Source organism: Apodemus sylvaticus, chromosome 17 (genome assembly GCF_947179515.1).
Source record: "Apodemus sylvaticus chromosome 17, mApoSyl1.1, whole genome shotgun sequence".
Lineage (NCBI taxonomy): Eukaryota > Metazoa > Chordata > Mammalia > Rodentia > Muridae > Apodemus > Apodemus sylvaticus.
The window spans coordinates 52,184,222-52,211,423 of NC_067488.1; the positions used below are offsets into that span (position 1 = coordinate 52,184,222).

The 27,202-nt window shown below is 53.6% G+C and overlaps 2 protein-coding genes across 2 annotated transcripts in view; one reads left to right on the plus strand and one right to left on the minus strand.

The window, feature by feature from the left end:
• Positions 1-7,180, plus strand: part of Tspo (translocator protein) — a 10,981-nt gene extending 3,801 nt beyond the window's left edge. Inside the window, exons 2-4 of the mRNA XM_052161163.1 lie at positions 4,936-5,146; positions 5,769-5,907; positions 6,746-7,180. Coding sequence (XP_052017123.1) covers positions 4,965-5,146; positions 5,769-5,907; positions 6,746-6,934 — 510 coding nt within the window. The 5' untranslated portion in view covers positions 4,936-4,964 and the 3' untranslated portion in view covers positions 6,935-7,180. The remainder of the gene's footprint in view (positions 1-4,935; positions 5,147-5,768; positions 5,908-6,745) is intronic.
• A 1,444-nt stretch (positions 7,181-8,624) lies between these two features.
• Ttll12 (tubulin tyrosine ligase like 12) lies at positions 8,625-26,181 on the minus strand. The gene is made up of 14 exons (XM_052160647.1): positions 25,945-26,181; positions 22,353-22,522; positions 19,964-20,162; positions 18,706-18,865; positions 18,482-18,615; positions 16,357-16,433; positions 15,256-15,372; positions 14,953-15,147; positions 14,550-14,661; positions 13,206-13,357; positions 12,786-12,867; positions 11,377-11,445; positions 10,669-10,807; positions 8,625-9,971 (listed from the first exon to the last, which is right to left on the minus strand). The coding sequence occupies exons 1-14, from the start codon at positions 26,104-26,106 to the stop codon at positions 9,820-9,822; spliced, it is 1,920 nt and encodes a 639-aa protein (XP_052016607.1). The 5' UTR covers positions 26,107-26,181; the 3' UTR covers positions 8,625-9,819.
• Positions 26,182-27,202: the final 1,021 nt, after the last annotated feature.

Here is a 27,202-nt window from a genome sequence, read left to right on the forward strand (position 1 = left end):
ACAGGTGGCGCAGTGACCTTAGGTGGGGATGCTACTTCTCCTTCGGTCTTTTCCTTCTCCCTCCCTTGCCTCCTCTTAAGTCCCTGTGTGTATCCATCCCATGCTGGTACAGACTTCACAATCCTCCTGCCGTGGGGCCACAGTGCTGAGGGATTACAAGATGTGCTGGGGAGGAACAGTGCAGTTTCTTGTCTAAACTTTAGCAAATGCAGAAATGCAGAACAAACGGCCCACAGGCTCCGTCTACCTCCCCCTCTTCTCAGAGAGCTTCTCAGAAACCAGAGATGCATCCCTCAATCTGCTTCTCATACTCCCAGGTTCTCCCCTCTGTTCAGCTTCTCATTACCCCAGGTACTCTCCTCTATTTAGCTTCTCATTCTCTCAGATACTCCCCCCCTGTTCAGCTTCTCATTCCCCCAGGCACTCCCCCCACTCAGCTTCTCATACCCCCAGGTACTCTCCCCCATTCAGCTTCTCATACCCCCAGGTACTCCCCCCATTCAGCTTCTCATACCTCCAGGTACTCCCCCCATTCAGCTTCTCATACCCCCAGGTACTTCCCCCATTCAGCTTCTCATACCTCCAGGTACTCCCCCCATTCAGCTTCTCATACCCCCAGGTACTCCCCCCATTCAGCTTCTCAGACATTCAGGTACTCTTCCTCTCCCCCCAACCTCACTGGACTTCAGGTTTGACCTCTAGAACTTGCCACTTTCCCACGCAGGCCCCAGGGAGCCCACCCTGCTTCCCACCACCTTCTGCAGTCCCCGGCTTCTTCCTCCATCTTTCTTCACCTTGTGAGCTGATGCTTTCCAGGGACACTGAGCCCTGTCAGTCTTTGTACAGAAGGCTCCTCTTGAGGGCCCTCCTGCTGTCTCTAGGCTTGAGACCCAGGCTTGAGGTTTGGCAGGAAGATCACCAAGTGTGACCAAGGGGACTGTGATGTCCCTGTCTGCTGTAGAGACGGCAAGCTCCCGGGCATCACCAGGAACATATGCAGGACACTCAGTACCTCACTTTGTAGCTCTGCCTCAGGGCCTCAGTTTCTCGGTGTGACGTGGGGTCTCCTGCTTGCTCTGACCATGCTGACACCCAGGGAAAGCCTGCTTAATGGAGTGCTCACAGCCCTCCACTGGGTACCACACTGCTGTGGCATTTATTAGAAAGGCAAGCAGCTTCTGAGGTAGCCCAGGCTGGCTTGAGGTGACACCAGGCTGAGCTAAGTGAGCAGCCAGGCTTGGGCAGACACTTCCTGTACCCCAGCTTTCTCAGGGGAGATGAGTGCTGTGATTCAGTAAAGATGCAGAAAAGTGCTGGTAACTGCCTTGTCTGTGCTGAGAGGGGCTGCCAACCCCCTCCCTGAGAAGTAAATGTTTTGGTCTACCTTAAGGTTATGTTGAAAACAGCTGGGGTTGGGGTACGTAACTTAAATCTCAGCACTCAGGAGGCAGAGGCAGGTGGATCTGAGTTCCAGGCCATCCTGGTCTACAGAGTGAGTTCCAGGTTAGCCAGGGAAGCACAGAGAAACTCTGTCTCCTGTTCCCCCACCCCACAAATTTCATGCTGAAGACAGTTTTCAACTCACTAAAAATGGCCTCTAAGCCATGACTGGATGCCTTATGCAGGAAGTTCTAAAGGTCTGCCTGGGCCACAGAGTGAGTTTATGGCCAGCCTAGTTAGTTACCATTCTAGCTCACTGTCCATTGCTATGATAAAGTACTATGACCAGAGCAGCTTGTGGAGGAAAGCGCTCCTGTAGCTCACAGATTACAGTTCATCACTGAGGGAACTCAAGGCGGGAACCGGAGGCAGGAGCTGATGCAGGGGCCATGGAGGGTGCTGCTTGGTTCGTTCCCTTGTTCAGCCTTCCTTCCCTTCCTTCCTTCCTTCCTTCCTTCCTTCCTTCCTTCCTTCCTTCCTTCCTTCCTTCCTTCCTTCCTTTCTTTCTTTCTTTCTTTCTTTCTTTCTTTCTTTCTTTCTTTCTTTCTTTCTTTCTTTCTTTCTTTCTTTCTTTCTTTCTTTCTTTCTTTCAGATTTATTTAGGGCTGGAGAGATGGCTTAGCGGTTAAAAGCACTGACTTGCTCTCCCAGAGGTCCTGAGTTCAATTCCCAGCAACCACATGGTGGTTTACAACCATCTGTAGTGGGATCTGATGCCCTCTTCTGGTGTGTTTGATGACAGCTACAGTATACTCATAATATAATTGTTTATTATATTAATTTTTTTTTTGGCTTTTCAAGACAGGGTTTCTCTGTGTAGCCCTGGCTATCCTGGAACTCACTCTGTAGACCAGGCTGGCCTTGAACTCAGAAATCTGCCTGTCTCTGTCTCCCAAGTGCTGGGATTACAGGCGTGCGCCACCACGCCCAGCATAAATAAATGTTTAGTTTTTTGGATTTGGTTTTTCCAAGACAGGGTTTCTCTGTATAGCCCTGGCTGTCCTGAAACTCACTCTGTAGACCAGGCTGGCCTCGAACTCAAAAATCCGACTGCCTCTGCCTCCCAAAGTGCTGGGATTACAGGCGTGCGCCACCACCACCCGGCATAAATAAATCTTTAAAGAAAAGATTTATTTATTATATGTAAGTACACTGTAGCTGTCTTCAGACACACCAGAAGAGGGCGTCAGATCTCTGTTATGGGTGGTTGTGAGCCACCATGTGGTTGCTGGAATTTGAACTCAGGACCTTTGGAGTCAGTGCTCTTAACTTCTGAGCCATCTCTCCATCCCCCTGCTTTCTTATACAACCTGGGACTTCCACCTTGTAGGAGTGGTACCACAGTGGACTAGGCTCTCCCACATCAATCACGGATCAGAAGGCCCCACAGACTTGCTACAGCCAGTCTTCTGATGGAGGCATCAAGTTAAAAACAACAATAAAAAGTCTAATTAGGACATTTATCTTGTCTCAAAACAAAAAGCAAAAATAGATCTGGGCATTCAACTTAGTAGTAAAATGTTCATCTGGTATGCACGAGGTGTAAGTTCAGTGTTCTCAGGACCAACAAGGGAAAAAAAAACAGAATAAGAAAAAAGTTCTCTTCCAGGCTAGTGGTATAGCTCAGGACACTTGCCTGGCATGCCAAGCACTTTATAAACAAAGAAATAAATCTTCTGAAGCTTGGAGGGAGTGTGAGACTCCCTGCTCTTGGGCACAGGATTAGTTACTTTTCTGTTATTTTGATTAAAACACCAGAATTAAGGCATGTTATAGGAGGAAGAGGTTAGAGGGATAAGAGTCCATCACGGTGGGCAGGCATGGCAGGGGAGAGGCACCGCAGCGGGCAGGCGTGGCAGCGGACAAGTGCGTCAGCTGGCAGGCATGGCAGGGGAGACGCGGCAGCGGGCAGGCACCGCAGCGGGCAGTTGTGGCAACGAGCAGGCTTGCTGCCCCATGCAGCAAGCCTGAAACAGAAAATTAAACTGAAGGAGGCCAGGCTTTTGGCTTTCAAAGCCCGCCCCCAGCGCTGGGGCCCAAACAGCACCACCAATCAGGAACCAAATATTCACATCACTGAGCCTAATGGGGGACATTCTCATTCAAACCACTACAGGCATTGGGGTAATTTTTGTCGTGCCCTAGACTGAATTCAGGGTCTTGTTAATGAAACCTTCTGTCTACCTACCACTGAGCTGCATCTCCAGCCCATAAAATTGTATGAGGTTGTTTCATTCCTTCTCTTGTGTGTGTGTGTGTGTGTGATGCACACGTTTGTGGACAGGCATGGACTTCTAGCTCCATCAGGTGTCTTTCTCAATAGATGTCCCCTTTATTAAGTGATGTAGAATCTCTTGTTGAGCCCAGAGTTTGCCAGTTCCTGATAGTTTAGCTGGTTAGCTCTGTGGATCCTGTCTGCCTCCACAGGGCTGGAATGACAGGTGGATTACCACACCCACCCTGCATTCATATGGATTTTTTGGGGATCCAAACTCCACTTTTCACACTTTGCATAACAAATGCTTTACCATACTGAGCCTCTTCCCTGGGTGGCTTCTTACCCAATGCAAGCAGACACCCTGATTCTCCAGTTACTAACTGTGTGCGTGTTAGTGGGAGAAACTGAGTCCCAGCCAGGGTACTGGCTGGCTTTGCACTCCTATAGCAAGCAGAGGCAGAGCGGGCCTTAGGCCTGCATACCAGGGTTCCCCATTCTCAAGCTCACAGAGCCTTGAAATCAGCCCAGAGATTGGCTGCAAAGGGCCCGAGACCAGCTGTAAGACACCGAAAGAGGGCTGGGACCCAGGCTCGATCCTTTTCCTGAGCGTTCATGTGTGTGTAACTTTGTGATCAGAGCAGAGCCTGGATGGACTAGGCGGCTCTTCTCTGGCGCATGGGGTTGGCCTCTGAGGTAGACACCGGAGAATCACAGAACTCTATGCTGCCCCCTGGGGACACTAAAGTAGGCAGCGTCAATATTGTGCATAGATGGAAACAGGATTGAAGTGACTTCTCTGAGGTCATGGTAGGCGAGTGTGGAAAGAGGATTAAGGGAGCCAAGCTTTGCCAGCTGCCAATCACCAAGGGAATGAATGAAGAATGAATGAATGAATGAATGACAGGCTGAAGCCCTGCAACACAACGTACACATCTCCCAGCATCCCTGAGTGACCCTTGGCCTGAGGTCAAGCAGAACTGAGAGCCTTTCTAATAGAGGCGCAGGGAGTAGAGATCACACCAGGAGACCCCAGATTGAGGGTGAGGTGAGAGGACAGATGCATGAAGTATAAGTCGGAAGAAGGTGGGTGGCACCCTGGTGGCACCTCTGGGCAGAGTGTGGGTGGAATGGGGACTCCACTCTCCTTCCTCATCCACCAGCAATAGGTAGGCTGGTTGATCCTGGGGAATGGGACCCCAGAGGTGCTGAAGGCAGCGGTGGGTTGGCCCCCAAGATTTTGTAGAACTGTCCTCACCCCACCCTGTGTTCTCTTTCAGATCTTTCCAGAACAGCACTTGCAACCACTATGCCTCAGTCCTGGGTGCCCGCCGTGGGCCTCACTTTGGCACCCAGCTTGGGGGGCTTCATGGGAGCCTACTTTGTGCGTGGTGAGGGCCTCCGCTGGTATGCTAGTTTGCAGAAACCCTCCTGGCATCCACCACGCTGGACACTGGCTCCCATCTGGGGCACGCTATATTCGGCCATGGGGTAGGTAGTTGTAGGTGCCACCATGCAGTGCCCTGCTGCCCCTAGAATCAAGCTGGGCATTGACTGTCTTTGCAGAGGGAGGCCTGTGGACAGAGTGGCATCATTTCCAATTGAGAAAGGGAGGGTGGTGAGGCTGCCAACCTATGCATTGCAAGACTGAACTTTTTCCTGCTTGCCTCTGGGAACCCTGCCTGGGCTCAAACTACTGAGGCTGTCCCATGTATAAAGGTCAGTGTGGACAACAGTCACATGTGCCAAGACAAACAGGAGGGAACCACGATCTCCTCACTGTACCACACAGCACCAGGCCCTGGTGTGGTCCTTCCCCAGAAGCCCTCCACAGCTGCTCTCTCATGGCCCCAACAGCCTGCAAGGTACCAAGCTGCTACTTGCTTGTCCCCTCCCGCCCCCAGCCTTCATTTGGTAAACACATACTGACTTGGGCTCTCAACTCCAATCTCTGTAGCAGTCTTATAATAAATGAAGGCCCAGAGAGGGCAAGCGGCTTCTTTGAGATCATACTGAAGTCAGTAGTAGGGCAAACTCAAGCCATCGCTGTGTGGTCTCAGAGGAGGGTAACGCTCTTGGCCTTGACCTATGATGTCCTGATTGGCTGTTTCAGGTATGGCTCCTACATAGTCTGGAAAGAGCTGGGAGGTTTCACAGAGGAGGCTGTGGTCCCCTTGGGTCTCTACACTGGTCAGCTGGCTCTGAACTGGGCCTGGCCCCCCATCTTCTTTGGTGCCCGGCAGATGGGCTGGGTAAGTATGGCTGTAAATTGACTCTTGGGTCATTGGAGATGGCTCTGAGAGAGCAGGTGACATCACATCCAAGAAGGGGTCAGTGGTTGGGGACACACCTGTGGACTGCAGCCACTTTAGGAGTTCCATGAATCTGGTGCAGTGGGGTCTCTGTAGTCCCAGCTCTCGAGAGGTTGAAGTGGGACAATCAGTTGGTCAGGTCAGCCTAGGTGACAGTGGCCTGTGTACTAATGTCATTTCAGCCCAGCTTCCCTCCATGAATAGTCTGGAGGGCCAGGTTGAAGTGGGTGAGGCTGTGATCTTGGGTATAGAAGCAATGGTGTGAGACCCTGGCAATACATCTGGTGCTATGTTCTGACATATGAGGACAAAACCCTCTCCTTTAAAATGTTCTTGTTCAGATCTGGTGATGCATGCCCCGCCTGTAGTGCCTGTAGAGGCAGGAGGATTGCTGTAAGTTTGACAGCCTGGTCTATAAAGCTAGTTCAAAGTCAGTTAAGACTACACAGTGAAACCTGCTTTTAAACAAAGCTTTTGTTGAGACACTGCGTGTGCCACAGCAGTAGCAGTCTGGCCCTACACTGGCCTCTTGGGTCAGTGCTTTATAATGTTGTATCTTCAGGTCAGAGGCCTTTCAGCAGCTTCTCCCCTCTTGGATATGCTGTGTCCCCTTGGGGCTGTCATATGTACTTCCGCACTTGGGACAGTCAGGCAGGGATTTGCAGATAAGGAAACTGAAGCTGAGAACAGAGGCAGGCATCATACCCTAAGGTTCAGTAGGGTCGAGCGAGGCTTCTAGACTTGTCAAGGCCTTACCCTTTCCATCCTGTCTTTGCAGGCCTTGGCTGACCTCCTGCTTGTCAGCGGGGTGGCGACTGCCACCACCCTGGCTTGGCACCGAGTGAGTCCGCCCGCTGCCCGCTTGCTGTACCCGTACCTGGCCTGGTTGGCCTTTGCCACCATGCTCAACTACTACGTATGGCGTGATAACTCTGGCCGGCGAGGGGGCTCCCAGCTCGCAGAGTGAGGGCACCCAGCCATCAGGAATGCAGCCCTGCCTGCCAGGCACCATGGGTGGCAGCCATCCTGCTTTCATGACCATTAGGCCTGCTGGTCTACCTGGTCTTAGGCCAGGAAGCCACCAGGTAGGTCAAGGTGGTCAGTGCCAAGTCCCACGCGGGGACAGTTGTACCTGCCTTTCTGCACTGCTCCAGGCATGCCCTAGGAGCATGGGGTTGTTAAAGCTGAATAAAGTGTCTAACTTCCTGTGTAACAGACTCTGTACTTAGTGGGACATCTGGCCTGTTGGACAGGCAGACTGTGGCCATGCAGGATGGCTCTGCTGCTGAGGCTGGGCCTGTCTGGGCTCAGCCCAGGTTCTCCACCTAGGTGACCCAACTGGCAGGTAGAGGGTGTCAAATTCCAGTACCCTTTCACTTGGGTGCAACATCACCCTGCTTCCATATATCTCATGGGTATATATGGTCCCTACAGGGCACAATGACCCATCAGGTGTCACTGGCACCTATGCTGAACACTTTGATGGGTAGTGCACACAAGACTTGGGAAGGGCTCCATGACAGTGACAGTGCTTCTGCTGCCAGGCACGCATGCCATGGAGCTCCAGCAATTCCCGTGTTCTGCTGAAACGGAGTCATTTGCCACCTACAGATATCCAGCACTAGAGGCACCCTCTCTTCTATGCTGTCACCAGCTCTTAGGACAATAGCTTTCTGAAGCCTTTAACGAGAAGGGCACTTGGCCTGCCTCTTAGACTGGTCTCTGGTTTGTGTTTATTCCCACAGCACATGCCTTAATTTTCACATTGATGTTCCCAGCCAACTGGCTGCCGAGAAGGGTGGCCAATGTGGGGGCCATGTTGGTTTAGGATAAGAGGAAGCTGTTAGACACTTCAGTTTGTGGTCAGCCTCCCTCCCACTTCCCCCTCAGCAGCCGTGCTGTGGTGCCTAGGCTCTCCAGCCAGCTGCACATGCCCTCCTTAGGCATGTGCTGGCCTCGGGTAACCCCTGAAATGGAGAAAGCGACCAGGGTGTGGATGAATACCAGGAGGCTTTGTCAGTGATATAACCACTGTCTCTACAACTGGCCGATGGCCAAGCCTGGTGCTGGGCCAGCTGGTGCATGTGAAGTACCTGACCTTTTCAGATAACTTTTAAATTTTATTTTTGTGTGTACATGCATGTCCACTCACATGTCCCATGGTATACACATGGAGGTCAGAGGACGACCTGTGGGAGTTGGTTCTCGTCCCTGTAGTTCCCAGGGAGGTCTTCAGGCTCGGCAGCAGGCGTTTTTACTTGATGAGCCGTCTTGCTGGTCCTGTCAGCCCCCAGAGCCCCTTAACCACCTCATGAATTATGGCTTCTCAGCTCCACTTCAGAACAAGCAGATAACACAGAGAATGCTATTTCTCAAGACCACCAGGTGGGGGCCAAGCCTCAGACTCTGTGACTCCCAAAGCCCCCTTGGGTTGGCGGTGCAGACGGGCCAGGCCAGAGCTCTTCTCCAGCTTGGAACTGGGTCTCTCACTAGGAAGCCAAACTAACTGTCTTAGGGAGCTCGGAGGTCTTTCTTTTTCTTCTCATTTCTCAAAGCACACATGGTGGCATGTTGGATCTGCCCACAATCTTGCAGGAACACGGCTGCCCCGCCAGTCCAGGCCTGTGCCTCCAGGGCCCCAAAGAGAAAAGACCAGGTGAAAAGGCAAATTTTATTGCAGTATAAAAGGTCAGAGGCCAGCAGCTTTCCAGGGGCAGGACCACGAGAAGTGTCTACCCTGACCCTGATGGTGGCTGGACCCAATATGGTTAGGGACCTGTAGGTGCCTAACAGGTGGCCTACATGCCCAGAGATGAGCAGGGAGAACCAAGTCCAGTCATGCTAAGAGAGGGTCACTTTTACCTTCACAAGTACAACAGCCACCACAGTGCCCCACCTGAACAGTAGGAGTCTGGAAGCAGCTCCCGCCCCCTCTAACCACGCCCACTTCCTAGGGAGCTGCATCCAGGCACCCTGCAGTTATAGAAACAATGGTGGCTGACTTCAAATTCCAGCAACAAAATTAGGAACTCCAAGTTACATTGTCTTTCTGTAGGTTAAAAGAAATTAACCTTAACACTTTGACTGAACCTTGGCAAGAGGCAGCCTGATTCCCACATGAAGTTCTCCCCAGGGCCATCCTAGCAGCTCTGGCATTTCCAGTCACCCTTACCTGGACTCTGCCACGAAAACACCACACCCTAGAGCACCCTAGCACCCTGTCTCCCACAAGAGCACGGTGGGACTTGGTGAGGTGCCAGCTCGCAGAGCACATGGGACTCTGAACAGCCCAGCTTCCCAGAAGGGGAAGAAATACTAAAGGCTGGCACGGCTGGGAAGGCTGCTGGTGAAGGCTCTGGTGGAGGACACCGAGGCTTAAGGCCGGGTTGGCAAACGTTTCCCCTTGGCTGTTCTGGGGCCTGTGGGTGCAACACAGGGTTCTCATACCCTGCTTCCAGCAGCCATGGGACAGGAGGGCAGAGATTCTGAGAGAGTACTCCCAGGCCCTGGTGGATACAGGGCTCCCTAACACTTCCCTGAGGAACCCTATCTGCGTGCTCTCTGGATGCCAGGAGAAAAGCCCTCGGCTGAGCTACAGACTCATCAGAGAAGAGGGCGTTAAGAGAAGGGCCTGGTCAGAGCCCAGCCCTGCCACATATGGCCCTGATACCCCACATAGGAAGCAGGAACCCGGCTCAGGAGAGCTGAGCCTTCCTTAGGCTGAGGCTCTGGCTGGCGAGGGAGGGAGGGAGGAAAGGAGGGAAGAGAGGGAGGGAGAAGGCTGGGACTGCAGAGGCAGTTCCGTGAGCAGATGCTGGAACCAGCTACAAGCACAGGCGGAACTCTGGACACCTAGATGATGCGGGAGACATGGCAGTCTTCGGTCTCGTCCAGGAACAAGGTGCTGAAGACATCGTTGAAGAATGAGGGGTGGTACTTGCAAGCTCGCTCACAGTCGGGGTTGAAGTTCACCTCCAGGATCTGGGGCTGCATTATCCGCTTTCCTGATGATGAAACAGAGGTGGGAAGGCTGTATTGTATGGTAGAAGCAAGGTCGGGGTACACATCTGTCTTGGGAGGACAGGCTGGGCCCCTAATTCCCAGAGTGTGTGCACAGGGTGTGATCTAGAATGTACATTTCCTGGCTTGAGATCTGATCCCCAAAGAAAGGCTGACGCTACCCCTGCTCCTAGGGCTACAAGGGCACGTTGCTTCAGGCTTCGATGGCCAGTCTGGTCAGAGGGAGTGGCAGCAGGGCTGGCAGGGTGGCTCCAGCTCTCCTGTCCCATGAGTTCTCTCTCATGGCCCAGGTGGCTGCCTCCCCCTGAACTGATACAGTTTCCTTCATGGTCAGGCCAGGGCACCCAACCCGGACCACCTGGCTACTGATCCAGTGAGATAAATGATAGTCGAGGGCTGGAGAGATGGTTCAGTAGTTAAGAGGACTTGCTGCCTTTGCAGAGGACTGGATTGAGTTCCTAGAATTCACAAAGAGTCTTATAACCATTTTTAACTCTAGTTCTAGGAGGCCCTGTGTCCTGCATGCACACATATACAGAACTCTCAAATACATAAAACAACCATACCAAACCAAACCAAACCAAACCGTGCCATACCAAAAACCCTACCACAGCCAGGACTGTCCCAGGCGCTGCTGGTGCGGGCCTGGGTAGACAGCTCTGGTGCGGAGAGTCCCCTTACCATCTGGGTGGCTGGCCCACTTGAGCATGAGGTCAATAGCATATATGGCCCGGGATGAGGGGTAGTCGCAGAGGCCCATGGGCGGTGGCTGGGCACATGCCACTTGGAACAGCTCTGTGAAGGCCTTGAAGATCTTAGCCTAGGGACAAGCAATGCTCTGTCACATGGTGTTGTGACCCTGACTTTGGGACTAACAAGGCCCACAATCCTTGCCTGGACCCTGTCCTGTAGATGGACCAGGCCATCCCTCCTACATCCTATCTCTAGACGTGGCCATGTCAGCCTGTCCCCACCCTCCTGGTGTCCATTTCTGGTCTGTATTAAGGAAGGAGCCCAGCGCTTCAAGCATTCTAGGCAAGCACTGGAGCCATGCCCAAGTGCAGGACTCTAACCTTCACCAAATCTGCCCATTTCCTGTCCTAAGACCAGCACCCTCCCGCCCTGGCCCCAGCAGGATTGGATTCCCCGAGTTGTTGGAGCCTATCGCTCTTAGGTTATCTTACGATGCTACAGATTTCTTCCCTTCCTCTTAAGAATATTCTAAGGTTCAGAGCCTCCAGAACTGCCACACACAGGTCCAGAGTGCATGAGAGAGGATGATCTTAGCCCAGCCATCTCTGCCTCAGCAGGAAGATGACACCACCATCCCCACCCCATAAAGGAAGAGCGCGGCTTCCACAGCCCCAACCAGCAGAGCCCAAGACTCACCTGGACGTCACCCCAGGGAAACTCTGGGTACTGCACCTCAAACTGGGCAATGAATTCATTATAGTGAACCTGCAATAGATGAGAGCCAGTTACCGTGGCAACAACTGCCTCTAGGATGATGAAGGACATTAATCCCATAGCATAGGATTCGGTCCAGCTCTGGCTCTCAGGTATTCAGGAGGACAGGAGACCAAGGTTAAGCTCTAGGCAGGCAGACTTATCATTCCGAGCCTCAGTTTCCCCTGCTACAAAAAGAGTGCTCCCTGCTCAGCCTTATTGAGTGCCAGGCTGTCGCAAGGCTCAAGCTGGAAACTAAAGGTCCACCGTGCCCAGCTCAGCACAGCCCACTGGCAGCAGAGCCCAGGCCCCTCTGTTGGGCCCCCCACAGGCACCCCAGGACAAGATCCTTGGACCAAGACTACCCACAACATCTGAATAAGGAAACTGAGATTTCTCCCAGAGGATGATAAGCCAGCATGGGCCCCTGTAGAGGTTCCGTATGTACGTCCCATGGGACACGAGTTCCTGCGCAAAGGGGCTTCTCAGGTAACGCAATCCCAGGTAGAGGAAAAGAACTCAGTGTGCCAGGTCCTTGGGCTGCCTTCCAACAATGCCAGGGACCTCGATGGGTAATCTGGGTGCTGGCTTTCAATCCAATCAAAAGTAAGAGGGACAAGAAGCACCAGGGCCACTCAGCCCCACAGAGAAGCAGAGTCAGCACAGCCACTCAACTCCACAAACCTGTTTCGAGGATGCTTGGGCAGGGAAGAGAGAGGAACCTCGGAGAGCCGTCAGCCATGGGAAACAGGTTCCTATGAGGCCCGCCAGCCTCTGCACTCAGTATCCACATGTGAGGCTGAGGCCGGAGAACTGAGAGTCCAAGGCTAGCCTGAGTCATATGAGCCCATGCCTCAAAAATGTCAAAAACAAAACAGCAACAACAACAAAAAAACCTAACTGAAAATAAATAAAAAAAGAACTAGGGCGTGCCCGCAGAGGAAGGGAGGGGAGTGGAGACAGCGTGGAGCTTTCCTGGTCTCCTGTCAGACAGGGTCAGGGCTTATACACTTAGACAGAGAACTTGGCTGTAACCAATCTAACAGCCTAGCTCCCCTTTCCAGCCACACCCAGAGTTAGGTAGGACCTGGTGCTTGCACCCTGCTGTCCCAGGTGCTCTGCTGGCCTGATGTCTGCCTTGCTGCCGTTAGCCCTGGCATGCAGACCTCACTGTACCCACTGTGTGGCAGTGCCCCTGACAGAGATCTCACTCCACTGACCAGGGAACCCTGCCTCTCCATCTTTAATACTGGGAGCTCTTTAGCACCTTGGGAAAGACTTCCTGAGAGGATACACACCCTGACCGTGATAGCCAGAACCTGGACTTGCTCTGGGGCCCCACCAGACGCTACCTGCTTCAGCACCACATCCGGGTCATAGTTCATGACGGTGAAATGCTTCTCATAGTCGTCTAGGTCATTGAGGGCGAAGGGCCTGAGAGACAAGAGGACAGACGTGCGTGGGCCCCCAAGCACCATGGGGAGCAGCCACACATCGCTGGGGCCGGGGTACACTGCTCCCTTGTCTGTGGACAAGTGATGTGCTATGGAGATGCTCTGTAAACCACAGTTTGTCATTATTATGACTCTGTGCTGATAACCAGGAGTGAAACATTCACTACAGCACAGACAGAGCTGAACACTTGAGAGGCTGCGGGCTCTGTGATGTGGTAGGTGATGCCCAGTGCAGGCACTCTGCCCCACAGCGAAGGAGGGGTTCCCCTGTCCAGCCCCTTCCCTTCCCTGCCCTCAGCTCCCACTTGACCCACTTACCGATTGGAGAAGCGCAGCCAGAACACATCGTATACAAACACCCGCAGCGGCTTCACCGAGCGCAGCAGCACAATGTAGCGGATGTCAAACTTGACGTTCCCCACGTCTTCCCGGAAGAACAAGACGGGACTTTCAATGTACTTGGACACAACCTGGAGGGCAGACAGGCACTCCCATAGCCCCCAGCTCACCCGGCAGGGCAGAGCACCGGGAGCTCCTGCACGCTGGGACCCATGATGGCTTCACCTGTGTCCACAAAAGGACTCCACATGCAATGCCATCTTGGCCATCTATGGCTGCTGTCCCCTTCCTGTACTATCAAACTCTAGTTAGGGTGGGGCAGGTTCTTTATGTTCACCACAACTTTGTACTTTAAAAGATTTATTTATATGTAAGTGTGTTTTGTATTTCAAAAGATTTATTTGTGTGTTTAGAGTGCTTGTCCTCGTTTATGAGTGCATACTGCGTGCATGCAGAGGCCACAAGACAGTATCAGATATCCTGAACTGGTGTTACAGATAGCTGTGAGCTACTATGTGGATGCTGAGAACAGAACCTGGTCCTCTGCAGAAACACCAAGTGTTCTTAACACTGATCCATCTCTTCGATCTCTACCCTTTGTATTTAAAGAAAAATATCCCGTCGAATTTCAGCCTTTGTGTATGCACACGTGCGTAAGCTAGAGCCAACCCTGAGTGCCACTCCTTAGGTCTTATCCCCGTATTTTTGTTCAAGCCAGGGTCTCTCACTGGCCTGGCATGTGTCAAGCAGGCTAGACTACCATGCTTGGCTCCCTGTCCCCTCCCCGGGCCCCCCCTTACATGGGTATGTGACTGAACCCCAGTTCTCCTGCTTGCAAAGCGAACACTTTCTTTGCCCACTGAGCGATCTCCGGAGCCGTAGTTTTCAGGTTTTAAAGAGGGATTCTCAGCAGTTGTTCCATCCACTCCCTCTTGCTGTCTCAAGTACCCAATGACTGACAGCCCTCCAAATTCATTTTCTTCACCTTGTGCCATGAATGCGTCCCAGCACCATAGCCATGGCTGAGGAGAGCCTTGTGTCCTTCCTGTGTCCTGACACAGCTCCTCAGACAGCCACAGGAAGTCCCGCCTCTATAGGATCATTTCCACAGACCCGGGGACTCCATGGGTGGTGAGCCATGGCTATGGTCATAGATAGCACAAGCTGGATGACCCGAGTCCCAGCTGACTCTCCTCGGGGTCCGCCTGTATCTGGAGCACCTGGCTTGGGGCACTGTGTGCCTACCTTGGGGGTGCTCTCTCGGTGTTGGGGCACTGTGCGTACCTTGGGGGTGCTCTCTCGGTGTTGGGGCACTGTGCCTACCTTGGGGGTGCTCTCTCGGTGTCGAATGATGCTGTGAAGGTTGTTGGTGACGTGAGTGTCCAGGCTGCGGGCCAGGTTCCAGGGCTTGCAGATCCAGTGGTTGTCTTCACCCCTAAGGGAAGACAGTTGAGCCATACCTGCCTTTCAGACGATGTGTCCCGAGGATCTAGAGGTTGACTGGCCAGCCCTGTCTTTTAGAAACCCGATGTCATACTGGGTTGGAGTGTAATGGAACCTAAGGAATGGGACAGGGTGGAAGCCCCCCACCCCAACAAGAGAAGCTAGTAGGTGCTCAGCTAAAGAGCAGGCTGGGCATGGGATAAAGACATGGACAGAGCTGCAGCATTATAATGGAACCGAGCAGCAGTATCTGTTCGTCCTGCCTGGAGTCTAGGGGACTTACCGTCTCTCCCGGTGCTGGAAATAGCTGACAAACTGGGGTAGCTCAGTGCGCAGGTTGAAGGTTCGGGGTAGCCAGGGGGGACCCTCAGGACCCCCAGCCCGACGAGCGATGGAGGCCAGACAGTCCTTAACAGTCAGCAGGTTCTCGCAGGGGAACTGGTTGAGCAGCACCTGTGGGCTCTCTTGGCTGAGTTTCCTACGGGTGGAGACGGGTATGGCCAACAGAGAGGTCAGTTTAGCATCCTGGGGAGCGTGGCAGCCATCAGAGGCACCGGGTATGCAGTGTGGGGCTGCAGGTACCTACATGTAGTCCTTGAAGTGCGAGAAGTGGAAGAGGATGTCGGCGTCAGCCTCGCTCTCGGTGAAGGTGAAACGAGGGTGGGTGAGGTGGCTGAGAACCTGCTGCACGTCGCAGTGGACCCTGTGGAGAGACTGAGGTGAGCCGCGGCCTAACTGCGGGCAGGTGCTTCTGCGCACCCCTCTGCCATGTCTGCAAGCCCCAAGGGATACTTGGTGTTGGCAGTCTGCGTCTAAACCCATCTCCACTGCCCGGCTGTAGGAAGACACGCATACCCCCAGGTTTCCCAGAGGAGATGGGACCGCAGAGCTTGCCGCACGTCTGCAGTCAGGACGGCAGGACTGCTTAGAAGTTCAGTAGATGCTGGGTTCTTGGAGTCAGGCAAGCACAGGGAGAGCTTAGCATCTGGGACTCCGCCTGGCTTGGGCTACACACACTCCACTCTGACAACAAACATGCAATGACACTAAACTTGGACAGTTTCTATTCATAACTACCTCCTGGAGGAGGGTCAGCCTGGGCAGCCTGGCCAGCCTGGTCTATAGAGCAAGTTCCAGTATAGCCAGGGCTACAAAGAGAAACCCTGTCTCAAACACCACCACCACCACCATCAAGAACATCCTAAGTTATAGCCCTAGAAACTCTCTTGAACGTCATACAAAGAAACCTCAAACAGTAACTGGGACATGAGTATCTCCAGTTTGTGGCCATTCCTTTCTAATCTCTATTATCTTTTTGTTTTCAATAAATTTCCTTGTGGGCTGGAGAGATGGCTCAGTGGTTAAGTGCACTGACTGCTGTACCAGAGGTCCTGAGTTCAATTCCCAGAAACCATATGGTGGCTTGCAACCATCTGTAATGAGATCCAATGCCCTCTTCTAGTGTGTCTGAAGACAGCGACAGTGTACTCATCACATATATAAAATAAATGTCCTTGCTACTCTATAACCTGTGTGAACTTTCTTATATTCATTTGTGTGCGGGTGAGCAGAGGTCAGAAGACAACTGCGGCAGGCAGTTGCTCTCCCCCTCCATCGTGTTTTGGGACCCAGGAATGGCAGTCACAGAAGACAAGTCTCAGTGACAGCAGAGAAGAGGGCTATGTACCTGAAGGTGTGGCCCTGGGGACGTGCCACCGGGCTAATGGTGAGCGGCAGTTTCTCCTTGTTTTCCTCCAAAATGGCCTAGAATCAGAGAGAGGCAGAAACAGACCTCAATGAAGGAAGCGAACGACCGTGGACTTCCCCACCCTGTGGGTCAGGCCCCACCCTTCACACCCTGGCCTCTCAGTGGCAGCCCAGGGCTACCTGACCTGACCTTGGGAATCAGGCCTCTTAAATCCCCAAGAATCCAGGCTGGGCAAAGAACAGACACACATTGTTCTGTTCTCATTCTTCCAGACTCAGGTGGTGAGGGGTGCCAAACACGTGCTGGGAGGAGCCTCCTGGTCTTTGGGGAACCCCCAGGGCTGTTCCTGGCCTAAGCTGGCTAACAGCTTAAAACACGTGCAGAGCCTCTGACACACCCTTGAAAGGCGGAGTGTGGAAGCGGGAGATGAGCTCAGATCACAGGCTCAACCTCCTCCGGCTTGTTCCTGGATCACTGGCTCGAGTAAAAGCCAGCCACCTCGCCTCAGCGACACTCAGAAGCCCACAGAGAGGCACCTGTGTGGAGACGCCGGGACCTCTCCGACCGACCGCCAGCTTGAGTCACAGAGCCTGAGCACTACATGCGAACATCTCAGCTTCAGGAAGGCCCTGACTCCTCCGCTTTGGGGGCCGTCTGTGCACCCAGAAAAACCCTAAACCAGAACCACTTGCGGAGCACTGTCTCCAGTTCCCGTCCCCCAGAAACTGTGGGAGGCAATAAACATTTACTGCCCAAAGCTGCTAGAGCAATCTGTCACCAGCACAGGTCACCCCAAGGCCAGATCACAGACTGGACCCATGGTTTGTGCCAACAGGTTTCAGGTAAGGATTGTTTGTCTCCGGCAACTGACAGAGCTTCTACCACCACCCACGTTAACTTGCTTAACCCATCTATACAACCTTCCACAACTCAGTGGGCATCAGAAGGCTGCATGCCAGGGTCGACGCAAACATAGGGTGAGGTTTGCAGCCTCTGCCGAGTCACTGTAGATCCTCGGTTTTGATCTCTACTTCTTTACCATCAGTGTGTTTACCATCAACACAACTGTGAACATAGAACGGCCCATCTATGAGGTGCCAGGCACAGGCTCCTGTGTGTAGAGTTGAGGACAAGGGAGGTGGTCCTTTCTTGAAGGGGCCTGGTTTCATCCCCTCCCCTAAAGGCTTATTTTTGTATTGAGTGTTTACCTGCATGTGCATTCGTACACATGTGTGGAATGGCCACGGAGCCAGAGAGGGTGTTGGATACCAGGAACTTGAGTTATGGATGGGTGCTGGGAACCAAACCCAGATCTTCTGTGGCTGCAGTCAATGCTTAAACCACTAAGTAATTTCTCTAGAAGTAAGAGGCTGTGCTCCTGGCTGCTATCAGGCCTTTGTGTGAGCCCACCATAGCCAAGAACTTCTGAGTAAACCTGCAGGGTCTTCACCTACAGGCTTCCCAGTGACAGCAAGGACTCCCTGATGGCCTGCTGCATTGTACAATGACAATGTACAATACAGTCGCCCCCAGCCTCAGGCTCTAATGCTTCAGAGTCAACCAACAGTAGTAGGTGAGAAGTGTTTTTTTGGGGGGAGGGGGGAGTCCTCGGTAGGGAATGTGTGCTTGTCATTGTTCTCAAACCACATGACTGTCTACAGCACACCTCCACTGTACTGAGAATTACAAACTATCCAGGGAAGACAAGGGATCCTGAGGCCAGGCTGATAGTTTTACGTGAGAAACCTGGGTATCCACAGATTTTACTATCTGTTCAGGCTTACAACCCATCCCTATGGACACCGAGGAACAATTAGTATCGGCTCATGCCCTGTGAGGGGACACCATGAGAAGAGAGGCACAGCAGTACACACAGCCAGATCTAGCTGCACAGACCTCTTCTTCCCAAGCCCGTCTGGGTTCTAGACCAAGACAGAGAGCCACACCGCGGCTACAGGAGCTGGTGCACGTTAAGCCTCCTCCATCCCAGAGTAGCTAGTCTGGAGCCTGGGATCCAGCGGACACTTAACACTTGGTAAATGGATAGAGAACATTCTGAAAACCACCGAACACTAGGCCCAAGGTTGCAGGCACAGGGCCACACCTGGTAGTACTTGGCAGGAGGCTCAGGCGTAGAGGAGCTGAGGTCCAGCATGTCGGCGGGGGCCCAGGGCAGCAGCATGCACTTCCGGATCAGAGGGTCTGCCTCTCCGTAGGCAAAGTCCCGGGTCACCTCCTCTGCGCCAAGACACGCACGCCCATCAGTGGGGGGGATGGAAGGCCCTCCCACGGCCCATCCTCGGGGGGTATGCGAGGCACCTGACTTACCGCCTGTGTCCAGGTCCCTTAGGGGCCACAGCAGCGTGTATGCCACCTGCTGCGGCATGTAGAAGAAGGGAGCAGTGGCGAAGCTGGGCATGTCTGAGTGCTGGATCCTTGAGCCGAACTCGTCCATGATGTACCACACCGGCACCTTCTCTTCGGCCGTCTGTGGGACGAATACAACAATCCTCGGCCACGTGTCCATCCACCTGCCACGCCTCCCACGTGTGTACCCAACAGCCGCTGTTCATCTCCGCCCACTGCTGAGCTTGGAGGTTCCCCCAATCCTAATAACCAGCCCGGGCCTGTGGAAACAAGGCCCTAGGCGCCGTAATGGCAGGGATGAGTTCCACGTACAGTATGCTGAGGTAGGGAGGCTCAAGGAGCTAGATCAGAAGACCCGAGCATGGCTTTCTCTGACTGAGCGTGGGCAGGGGCTCAAGCCTGGGGTGGGGGGGGGAAGGAGCCTAGAAGCTTGGCAGGGTGGCGGTGCAGCCCTGAAGGTGACTCTGAAGACTGAAACGGTCTGCTCTCCTCTCTCAAGGGTGGCGAGAACCAGAGAGGGCAACATATTTGGAAGGGGCAACTGAGTCACTGCTGCTGGGATTAGAGGTCTGAGGGAGGGTGTGTCCCATAAGCACAAAGGCAGAGTGTTCTTGCTCCCCAGCCTTGGGTGGTTGGTCTCAGCTACCAAGATAAGGTCTTCGATGCATCTCTGGCTGGCTTAAAATTAGCTAGAGACTAGGTTGGCCTTGAACTCAGATCCTCCAGTCTCTTCCTCCCGAGTACTGAGATTAAAGGGGTGGCCTCCATGACTGGCTATAACTTAATTGTTTTGATTGGTATTATTACTATTATTATTATTTTGGTTTTTCAAGACAGGGTTTCTCTTTTTCTTTTAACTGTCCTGGAACTCTCTTTGTAGAACAGGCTGGCCCCAAACTCAAAGATCTACCTGTCTCTGCCTCTCAAATGCTGGGGCTAAAGGGGTGTGCCACCACACACACCAGCTGGTTTTATTGTTGGTAATAGCTTGTTGTTGTTGGTGGTGGTGATGCTTTTTTAAGAGTCTCTGTGTAGCCTTGGCTGTCCTGGAACTTACTTTATAGACCAGGCTAGCCTTACACTCAGATCCACTTGCCTCTGCCTCAAGGGCTGAGATTAAAGGCATGTACCTCCATGCCCTGCTGGGAACATACTTCTGATAAAGGCACAGGGACCAAGCAGGCTTCTAGCAGCACTGGGAGAAAAGGTGTCTACTCACCCCGTGGGCCAGCTGATAGGTCTGGTTGAATTTCCACATCTCCTCCAGCACTAGGGCCACAACCTCTGGGCTGGGCACTTCCCCATGGAACTCGATGCCCATGAGGTTGGCCATCCGGTGCAGGAGGCCAGGCACCTGCTGCAGCTGCTTGCGTGCATGCTCCACACGGCACGTCCAGGCGTGGTCGATGAGGAAGATGCTGCAGGCACGAGCCACACAAGAGCCGCTAAGCCAGTGGTTCTCAACCTTCCCAACACGGCGACCCTTTAACACAGCCCCTCATGTCGTGGTGACCCCAACCATAAAACTGTCTTGTTGCTACTTCATACCTGTAATCTTGCTACTGTTAGGAACTGTGAGGTGACCCCTGTGAAAGGGTAGTTCAACACCCCCTCCCCAAAGGGGCCGAGAGCCGCAGGTTGAGAACCACTGCACTAAGTAGTCAGGGCAAGAACGGAAAGGGGAAAAGGAGCAGAGGGAAGGAAGAGAAGACGCAGGATCTGGCACAGCCCCTGAGACCTGCTCTCCCCAGCACCTCAGTTATGGAGCCCTGGCCCACAGCTGCTCCTCTGTCCCCACTTAGTGTGGCTCTAAGCTCTAGAGCAGGACAATGGGAGTCCCCACTGCCCACCCCAGATGTGGTCATGCTGGCTGCCATCATGACGGAAGTGCCAATGGCTGGACGCAGGCACAGGGCGAAGGTTCCTGCTGCACCACCCCGCCACTGCAGACTTAGCAGTGACAGGCATTCAACACTCGAAGGCTCTATAGACTAGTAACACCTGTGACACCAGCAGGGAAGTGGCAGAACTGCAGCACAGCGCACGCGGCGATGCCTGTGTATGCACCCCAGGACCTAAAAGCTCCAAGAACTTCCTGTGAGAGAGGCCGGATCTATCCTTTTAATCCTGGCCCCAGCAAGCTTTGCTGGATTAGGAAGATCCATGCATACAGGTGTCCAAGGGACAAGGCAGCCCCTCCCCTGAGCACACAGCACTTGACCTCATCTGTCAAGTTCAGGAATTTATTACTGTGTTCTTACTTTCCTGGTCTGTTTGCATATCCTGAAAGAAAGGCAGGTTTATTCCTGCACAACACAGTGTGTGACACAGAGCCACGCCCTAGAAGTGTGCACTTGGGGGTGACCATGATGAAGTATGGCAATACTCACACCCAGGTAGGTGTGGGATACAGAGGACGGAGAACTTCCAGGGCCTGGCAACTGTGAAACTCAGAGGGACAAAGTCCTTAGGGCAGAGGGGACTGAAAAGGACACCTGTGCTCTGTGAGGGTCAGAGCTGTAGCCTTGACAGAATGGAGTCACCTGGGAGATAGGCCTCTGGGAAAGCCTGTGAGGGACTGTCTGGAGTGATTATGTTAACTGATGTAGGAAGACACATCTTGGTGTGGAGGAATCATTCCCTGGTCAGGGGCTCCTGGACTGTGTAAGCTGCAGAAAACCAGCAGAGTACCAACAATGTTTGGTTTCCAGACTGCAGGTATAATAGGAAAGACTACTGCAAAGCCCTGCTACTGGATCCTACCTGTCCTAAGAGACTGCTTCAGGCTCTTGCCGGGGTCCCTTCATGATGGACTGTATCTTACACCGTGAGCCAGAATAAACCCTGTGTTTCTTAGCTGACTGGCTGGTGTGTTTTATCACAGAAAGGTTACTAAGATAAGTCCTAACCAGTTTGTCCATCCCAGAGTGCTGAGATGTGGACAGCATTGAACCTGGCGAGGCTCAAGGGCCAGGGCAGCGCCTGAGTCACTTGTAGGTAAGTGTGAGCGCCGGGCAGGGTGCTGTGCTACCGTGGTGGCGGCGGCAGTGGCAGTGCGGCCCTACAGCTCTCTCTCCGTCCGGTGAGGGGGAGATAAAAGCTTAGAATCAGGGATGCCAGGGGAACTCAAGAAGTTCCTTAGGCTTCGACAAAGCCTCTGGCAGAGAGATCCACGGGCCCACCGGGTCCCTGGGAGACTAACTCCAGGCAGGCCTGCTCTAGGTCTCAGGTCTTCTGCGTCCTGACAACCTTCTGCCGGACTGAGTCAGCATGGTTCAGGAGGGAGGACAAAGGTCTCTCGCAAAGCCAGGCTGTTAGGTCTTGCTGGGTTCAGCAGCCATATCTTTAGTCTACTGACCTCACGCAAGTCCTTCCTTCCCTGGGTTTGCTCGGCCTTAGCAAAACCAGGAGCTATAGCACCATGAGGTGAGGTGGTGATCCCGACAGCAAGGTCACAGGGATGTGCTCTCGTGGGGCATCGAGCTCAATTCCTGGTCCTGATGAGACTGCCAATAGCGCAGGTTAGACACCACCGGCCACACACGTCACAGGGAAACAGGGTCTAGGTGAAATCTCTCTAAAAACCAACTCCCACACCAGGATCCTACCTGTTGGGGTCGTCCGCCCGGACGCCGCTCTCACTGGTCACAATGACCTTGTAGCACAGCTCGCCCCCAGGATTAGGCTGCTTTCTCTGAGCCTCCCTGGCCGCCTCGTCCTCAGCCTCCTCCACCTCCTCCACCTGCATTATCCCAAACATCTCCCCGGCATCGAAAACCTACGGCCAGAGCACAGTGGATCAGGGGTGTGGATCAGAACCCCACCTCTGAGTCCTTCACCTCCAAGGAGCAAGCCCTATTACTAAACAGCCTTAGCAACATCTAATTGAAGAACTGAGGCCTCGCTAGGCACATCCTGGGGTTGTAACCTATGCCAGGGTCTCCTGGACCACCACCCACAGGACACCACACGTCGGCAAAGGCAGAAGGCATACACGGAAGAATCATGTCTATATCCCCCACTTTACAAGGGAAATGAGGCCCCAAAGGCAGAGGGTGGCTCTAGGGCACTGGAGGTGGAAGCAGGCTCAGGATGGTAGTTGGTTGGAGGTGTGGGTGGGTGGGGGATGGGGGCACCCTGACTTCCTTTTCACCAGCGCTATCCCGGGACAGCTGACACCAGGACAGCTGAGGCAGCCCACAAGCACCTTCCCACACTTGTGCAGCAGAAAGTGTGGCCTGAGGCAGCCCTCAGGGCAGACTGGGAACAGTAAGGTGCAAGCTTGGATCTCCTGGGCCAGGAACAATTGGAGTCAAGGACAGGCTGGGAAGCAACAAGTCTTTCTCTTCTCCCACACTCTCTCATGGTTTTCAGGCTGTAGGGACCCCATGCCTGTCATGAGCTGGCAAGTGGGGAGAACCTCTGGAATCTGAGGCCCACTTGTAAAATCCGGACTTTGCCACATCTTACTTATATAGGTAGCAAAGTCACAACTCAAACCCTCTGTGACTCAGTTTCCCCATCTGTACTACAGGAAGGTTGGGGGTTGCTGGGACATTTAACTAATACAATGTCAGGCATAGAAGGGGCCTGGGCTACAATAAAGGCTCTTCCAAGCCAGGCTCCAGTATCACACATTTTGAGACTCAGTTTCTTCAGCGTGTGAATGTGGCTGTCATCCATTCTGTAGGGCATCTGCAGGAATCAGATAATACGGGACTAAACAGGTGGGCTCTCCCCTCAGACCTCTACCACTCTGGGGCAGCTACAACCCATTACCCATTCAGGCACAGACAAGTTTTTGAGGCCAGAGGCTCTGCAGGGGACTCATAGCTCAGCAGGGACTAGACCTGGCTCCTCCAGGAGGGAGCACTCACTCTCTGGGGAGGGAGCACTGGGAGGGAAAGATTCAGGCCTGCAGTTTGGGGGGTGTGGGCGGAAATAACCACAGGCGGGAAGGGAAAGAAAGGCACAGGGGAGGGTGGCATGGTGAGGGGCTCAGGGATAAAGGCAAAGGCCCTGTGACCAAGCTTGATGGCCTAAGTTTAGTCACAAGATTTCCCACGGTGCTGTAAGAATCAATTCCTGAAAGTTGTCCTGTGATCTCCACATAGGCGCACACTCACGCACTCACTTGATAATTATATAAAAACAACACGTGTGTGGGGAGCAGGGAGGGTACCACGCTCCAGGGTGGAGGCTGGCAGGCCAGTCAGAAGATAAGGGAAAGCTAGTGCTTTGGGGAAGGCTCTTGCTTGGGTAGAAGAAGCGCAGAGCTCAGCTGAGTTCTTTCCTGACCCCTGAAGCAGCCCTGGGTGAGGGGAGGCTTGCCCTCATTTAAAACTAAGGGGGCTGGAACCCACAACTCAGGGATTGCCAGTCTTCCAAAGCCCCAGCCTTTCACCCCAGAGCTTCTGCGTGACAAGCAGGCCCAACCTGAAGCCTGGCTTGGCCTTTCCTCCACTGTGGCAAGCAGGGACCAACCCCAACACATCAGGCTGTCAACCCCTAGGGAGGCAACCCCAGCTGATGTTCCTGAGAGTGGGAGGGAGGGTGTTTTTAAACCCCCCACCCCCCTCTTTTCTGTGGAACAGATCAAGGTAAGGAACTAGAGCTGACTGCCTGATGGGGGAGGGTGGCTCCTGCTGTATTCCCTCTGGGCCTGGTGGCAGGTCTCCCTGTGGTGACTCAGCTTTGTCTGGAATGGCTGAGGAGGGCCTGGGGAAAAAAAAAAAAAAAAACAATGGGTGTCCCTGGCTAGGCCACAGCAGCCAAGTGAGAAAGGACTTCATCATCTCCTTCATCATCTCCTTCATCCCCTCAGGGAGCCAGGTGCTAGTCTCCATGCCTGCTTTCCACACCAGACAGGGTTTAGGTGGGGGAGTCACCTGACCAAGGGAGAGTGCCCTGAGTGGGATCCCAGAGCACCCCAAAGCCAAAAATCAAAGAAAAACCCAGCCCCACAGCATCGTGGGTACCCTCTTATCATCACTCATAGATGGGGGTCCAGTTCTACCTCAGCTTTGGCCTGGGATCAAGGCAAGTCTGCAAGAAAGCGGCAGCGTGCATGGAGGAGGGCCCACCACGTGAGCAGAGAGCCCAGTTATGCAGGGAGTACCCCTCGGTAAGGAGGTGCCCCTGACAGGTGAGCCTCCATCAATGATGTGGTAGCGTCTGATAATCAGACTCAAGCAGAAATACTTAATACTCCACCTACCGAACCCGTCGCTGCAGCTGCTTGCCCTGGAGCTGACTGGGAGTTGTAGCCTCAGGGCACTGCCCAGGACCATCAACAATGTAACACTGGCATAACCACGCTGCTCCTCCACGTTTACTTTCCCACGAGGCTAAGGATGGCGACGCCTCCCAACCCCCAGCACTCCACAGTGAGTGCAGCTGCAGTACAGCCCTAGCCACAGGCTCAACCAGGCAAAGTCTGGCCCATCCATAGTGTGGAACTGGATCAAAGAGGAGGAGCCTGCCCCGTGGCAAGGCACAGGGGACTGACTCCTAGTTCTCAGCCTCTCCCAGTCACCTGCAGGCTTAGTGGGTCGCAGATAGGAGGTGGTGTCCTAAGGGAAGCCAAGCTCCTGCTTCGCCAAAGACCCTCTCTCTGCTCAGCCCGGCAGCTGCTCTGTCTTCAGCACCCATACGCAGTCTTCGGCGGAAGAAGCCGGACATCTCATGGAGGCCTCGCTCAGGCGCAGTTGGGGGGAGACCTTCCAAACCCTCTCTTAACGTCTTCTCCGTGTCTCAGGGTAACGTGTCTCCTTAGTCTTACAAAGGGAGACCTGCTACTCACGCCGTGGGAAGCAGCTCCACAGAGTTCTACGGACCAAGCAGAACTGCACAGAGCTGGCTGAAATGATGCTAGTGTACCCTGAATCTAACAGGAGCTCCTGCATTCGCCGGAGCCTCAGTTTCCTCATCCGTAAGTGGAGTCGCGAGTTCTACTCCTTATACTTCAGCCGAGGCGCTAGGATACCGCGAGCCAAGCGCACGCCAGGGTGCAGGTCCCAGCGCATCCTCGGCGGGCCCAGACTCTGCAGGATGGCGGCACAGGCTCAACTCTCGGCCTGTACCCTTCTGACCCCCAGGTACACCCCGCTCCTGAGCTTACAAGTGGCTCCCCTTCGGAGCTGCTGAGCTGCGCTCCCCACTCGACGGCATAGCCTGCCTGCAGCCCGTGCCACCCCATACCTCGTGCTCCAGCTTGTGCAGAAGGCGGCCCCATAGTCGCTCCGGAACTCCCGAGGCACGCAGCGCGGGGCCGTGCAGCGACACGAATTCGTCCAGCAGCCGCGCGTTCAGCCTCTCGGCGCGGCCCGGACTGCCAGGCTGCGGCCCGAGCTGGCTCTCCATGATGCTCGGATGAGCGCGGCGCCGCCCACCGCGGGATTTATGCGTACGGCGCGCACGCGCCTGCGTCCTGGGTTGCGAGGTTCCAAGTGTGCGCACGCGCGCTGGGGCGTGTCTTCTCATTCATCCCGAGCTGCCGCGAGGGATTCTGGGAACTCGGCTTAGAGCTTCCTAGGTAGGCAGAATCCGGAGAGCCGCTCCTCGAGGAGCAGGTGAAGCTGAGATGGGGAGGGAAGAGGCAGAAGGTTCTCCTGCGCTGGTTACAATTTTGTTTCTCTTGAAATGTTTTGTTTTTTAAATTTGTTAAAAAAATATTTTTTTTTACTTTATTGCGTGAGTGCTTTTATTTTATGTGTATAAGCGTGTATGTAAGTTCATATAGCTCATGGTGGTTAGAAGACATCATCAGGTCCCTTGGAACTGGAATTACATGTGGGGTGCTGGGATCCGAACCCGGGTCTTCTGCAAGAGCAGTTAACTACTAAGCCATTTCCCCAGCATTGTTGTGTTTTGGTGTGTCTGTGTCACGGTGCACTTGTGGAAAGCAAGGAACAAAAAACATTGTAGAGTCTGTTCTCTTTCCACTTTTATGTGGGTCCCAGGGCTCAAACTCAAGCTATCAAGATTGCATGGCACATGCTTCACCACTGAGCCATTTCCCAGGGCTTGGTCATCATCATCATTTTGCCACAGGGTCTCATTCAGCTCAGACTAACCTGACCAAGAAACTCTGTTTCGGAGGCTGGCCTTGAACCCTTGATCTTCCTGCCTTCACCTGCCAAGCTTTGGGAGGCACTACCGTGTGGGGATCCTAGTTATATCTTAAAGGCTTACAGACCCTTCTAGGGGTTAGAGGAGACTTCTCACTCTAGGAATGCCTCCTTGAATTCATGAGTTACCACACCCAACTGCCCAGTTCTGGAGCTTTCTGGCTTCCAGTCAAGCCAAGAAAAGGAAGCCCTAAATTCAGAGACAGGACTCTGTCTCAAGAAATTAAGCAGAGAAAGACCAATGAGGATACCCAATACCTTCTAGACTCCACATACACATGGGCACGCCCCGCTACCTGTATGCTTAGACTTGTATATCCAGGAGCCCT

What these genes read in the sequence shown, in the direction of transcription:
- Ttll12 (XM_052160647.1), bottom strand. Translation starts at nt 26,106, where the DNA reads ATGGAGAGCCAGCTCGGGCCGCAGCCTGGCAGTCCGGGCCGCGCCGAG. An exon ending in CCCCAGGGCCACACCTTCAG is followed by an intron (nt 15,373 to 16,356) that starts GTACATAGCCCT and finishes GTCTCTCCACAG; the next exon opens with GGTCCACTGCGACGTGCAGC. An exon ending in TTCCAGCACCGGGAGAGACG is followed by an intron (nt 14,662 to 14,952) that starts GTAAGTCCCCTA and finishes GTCTTCCCTTAG; the next exon opens with GGGTGAAGACAACCACTGGA.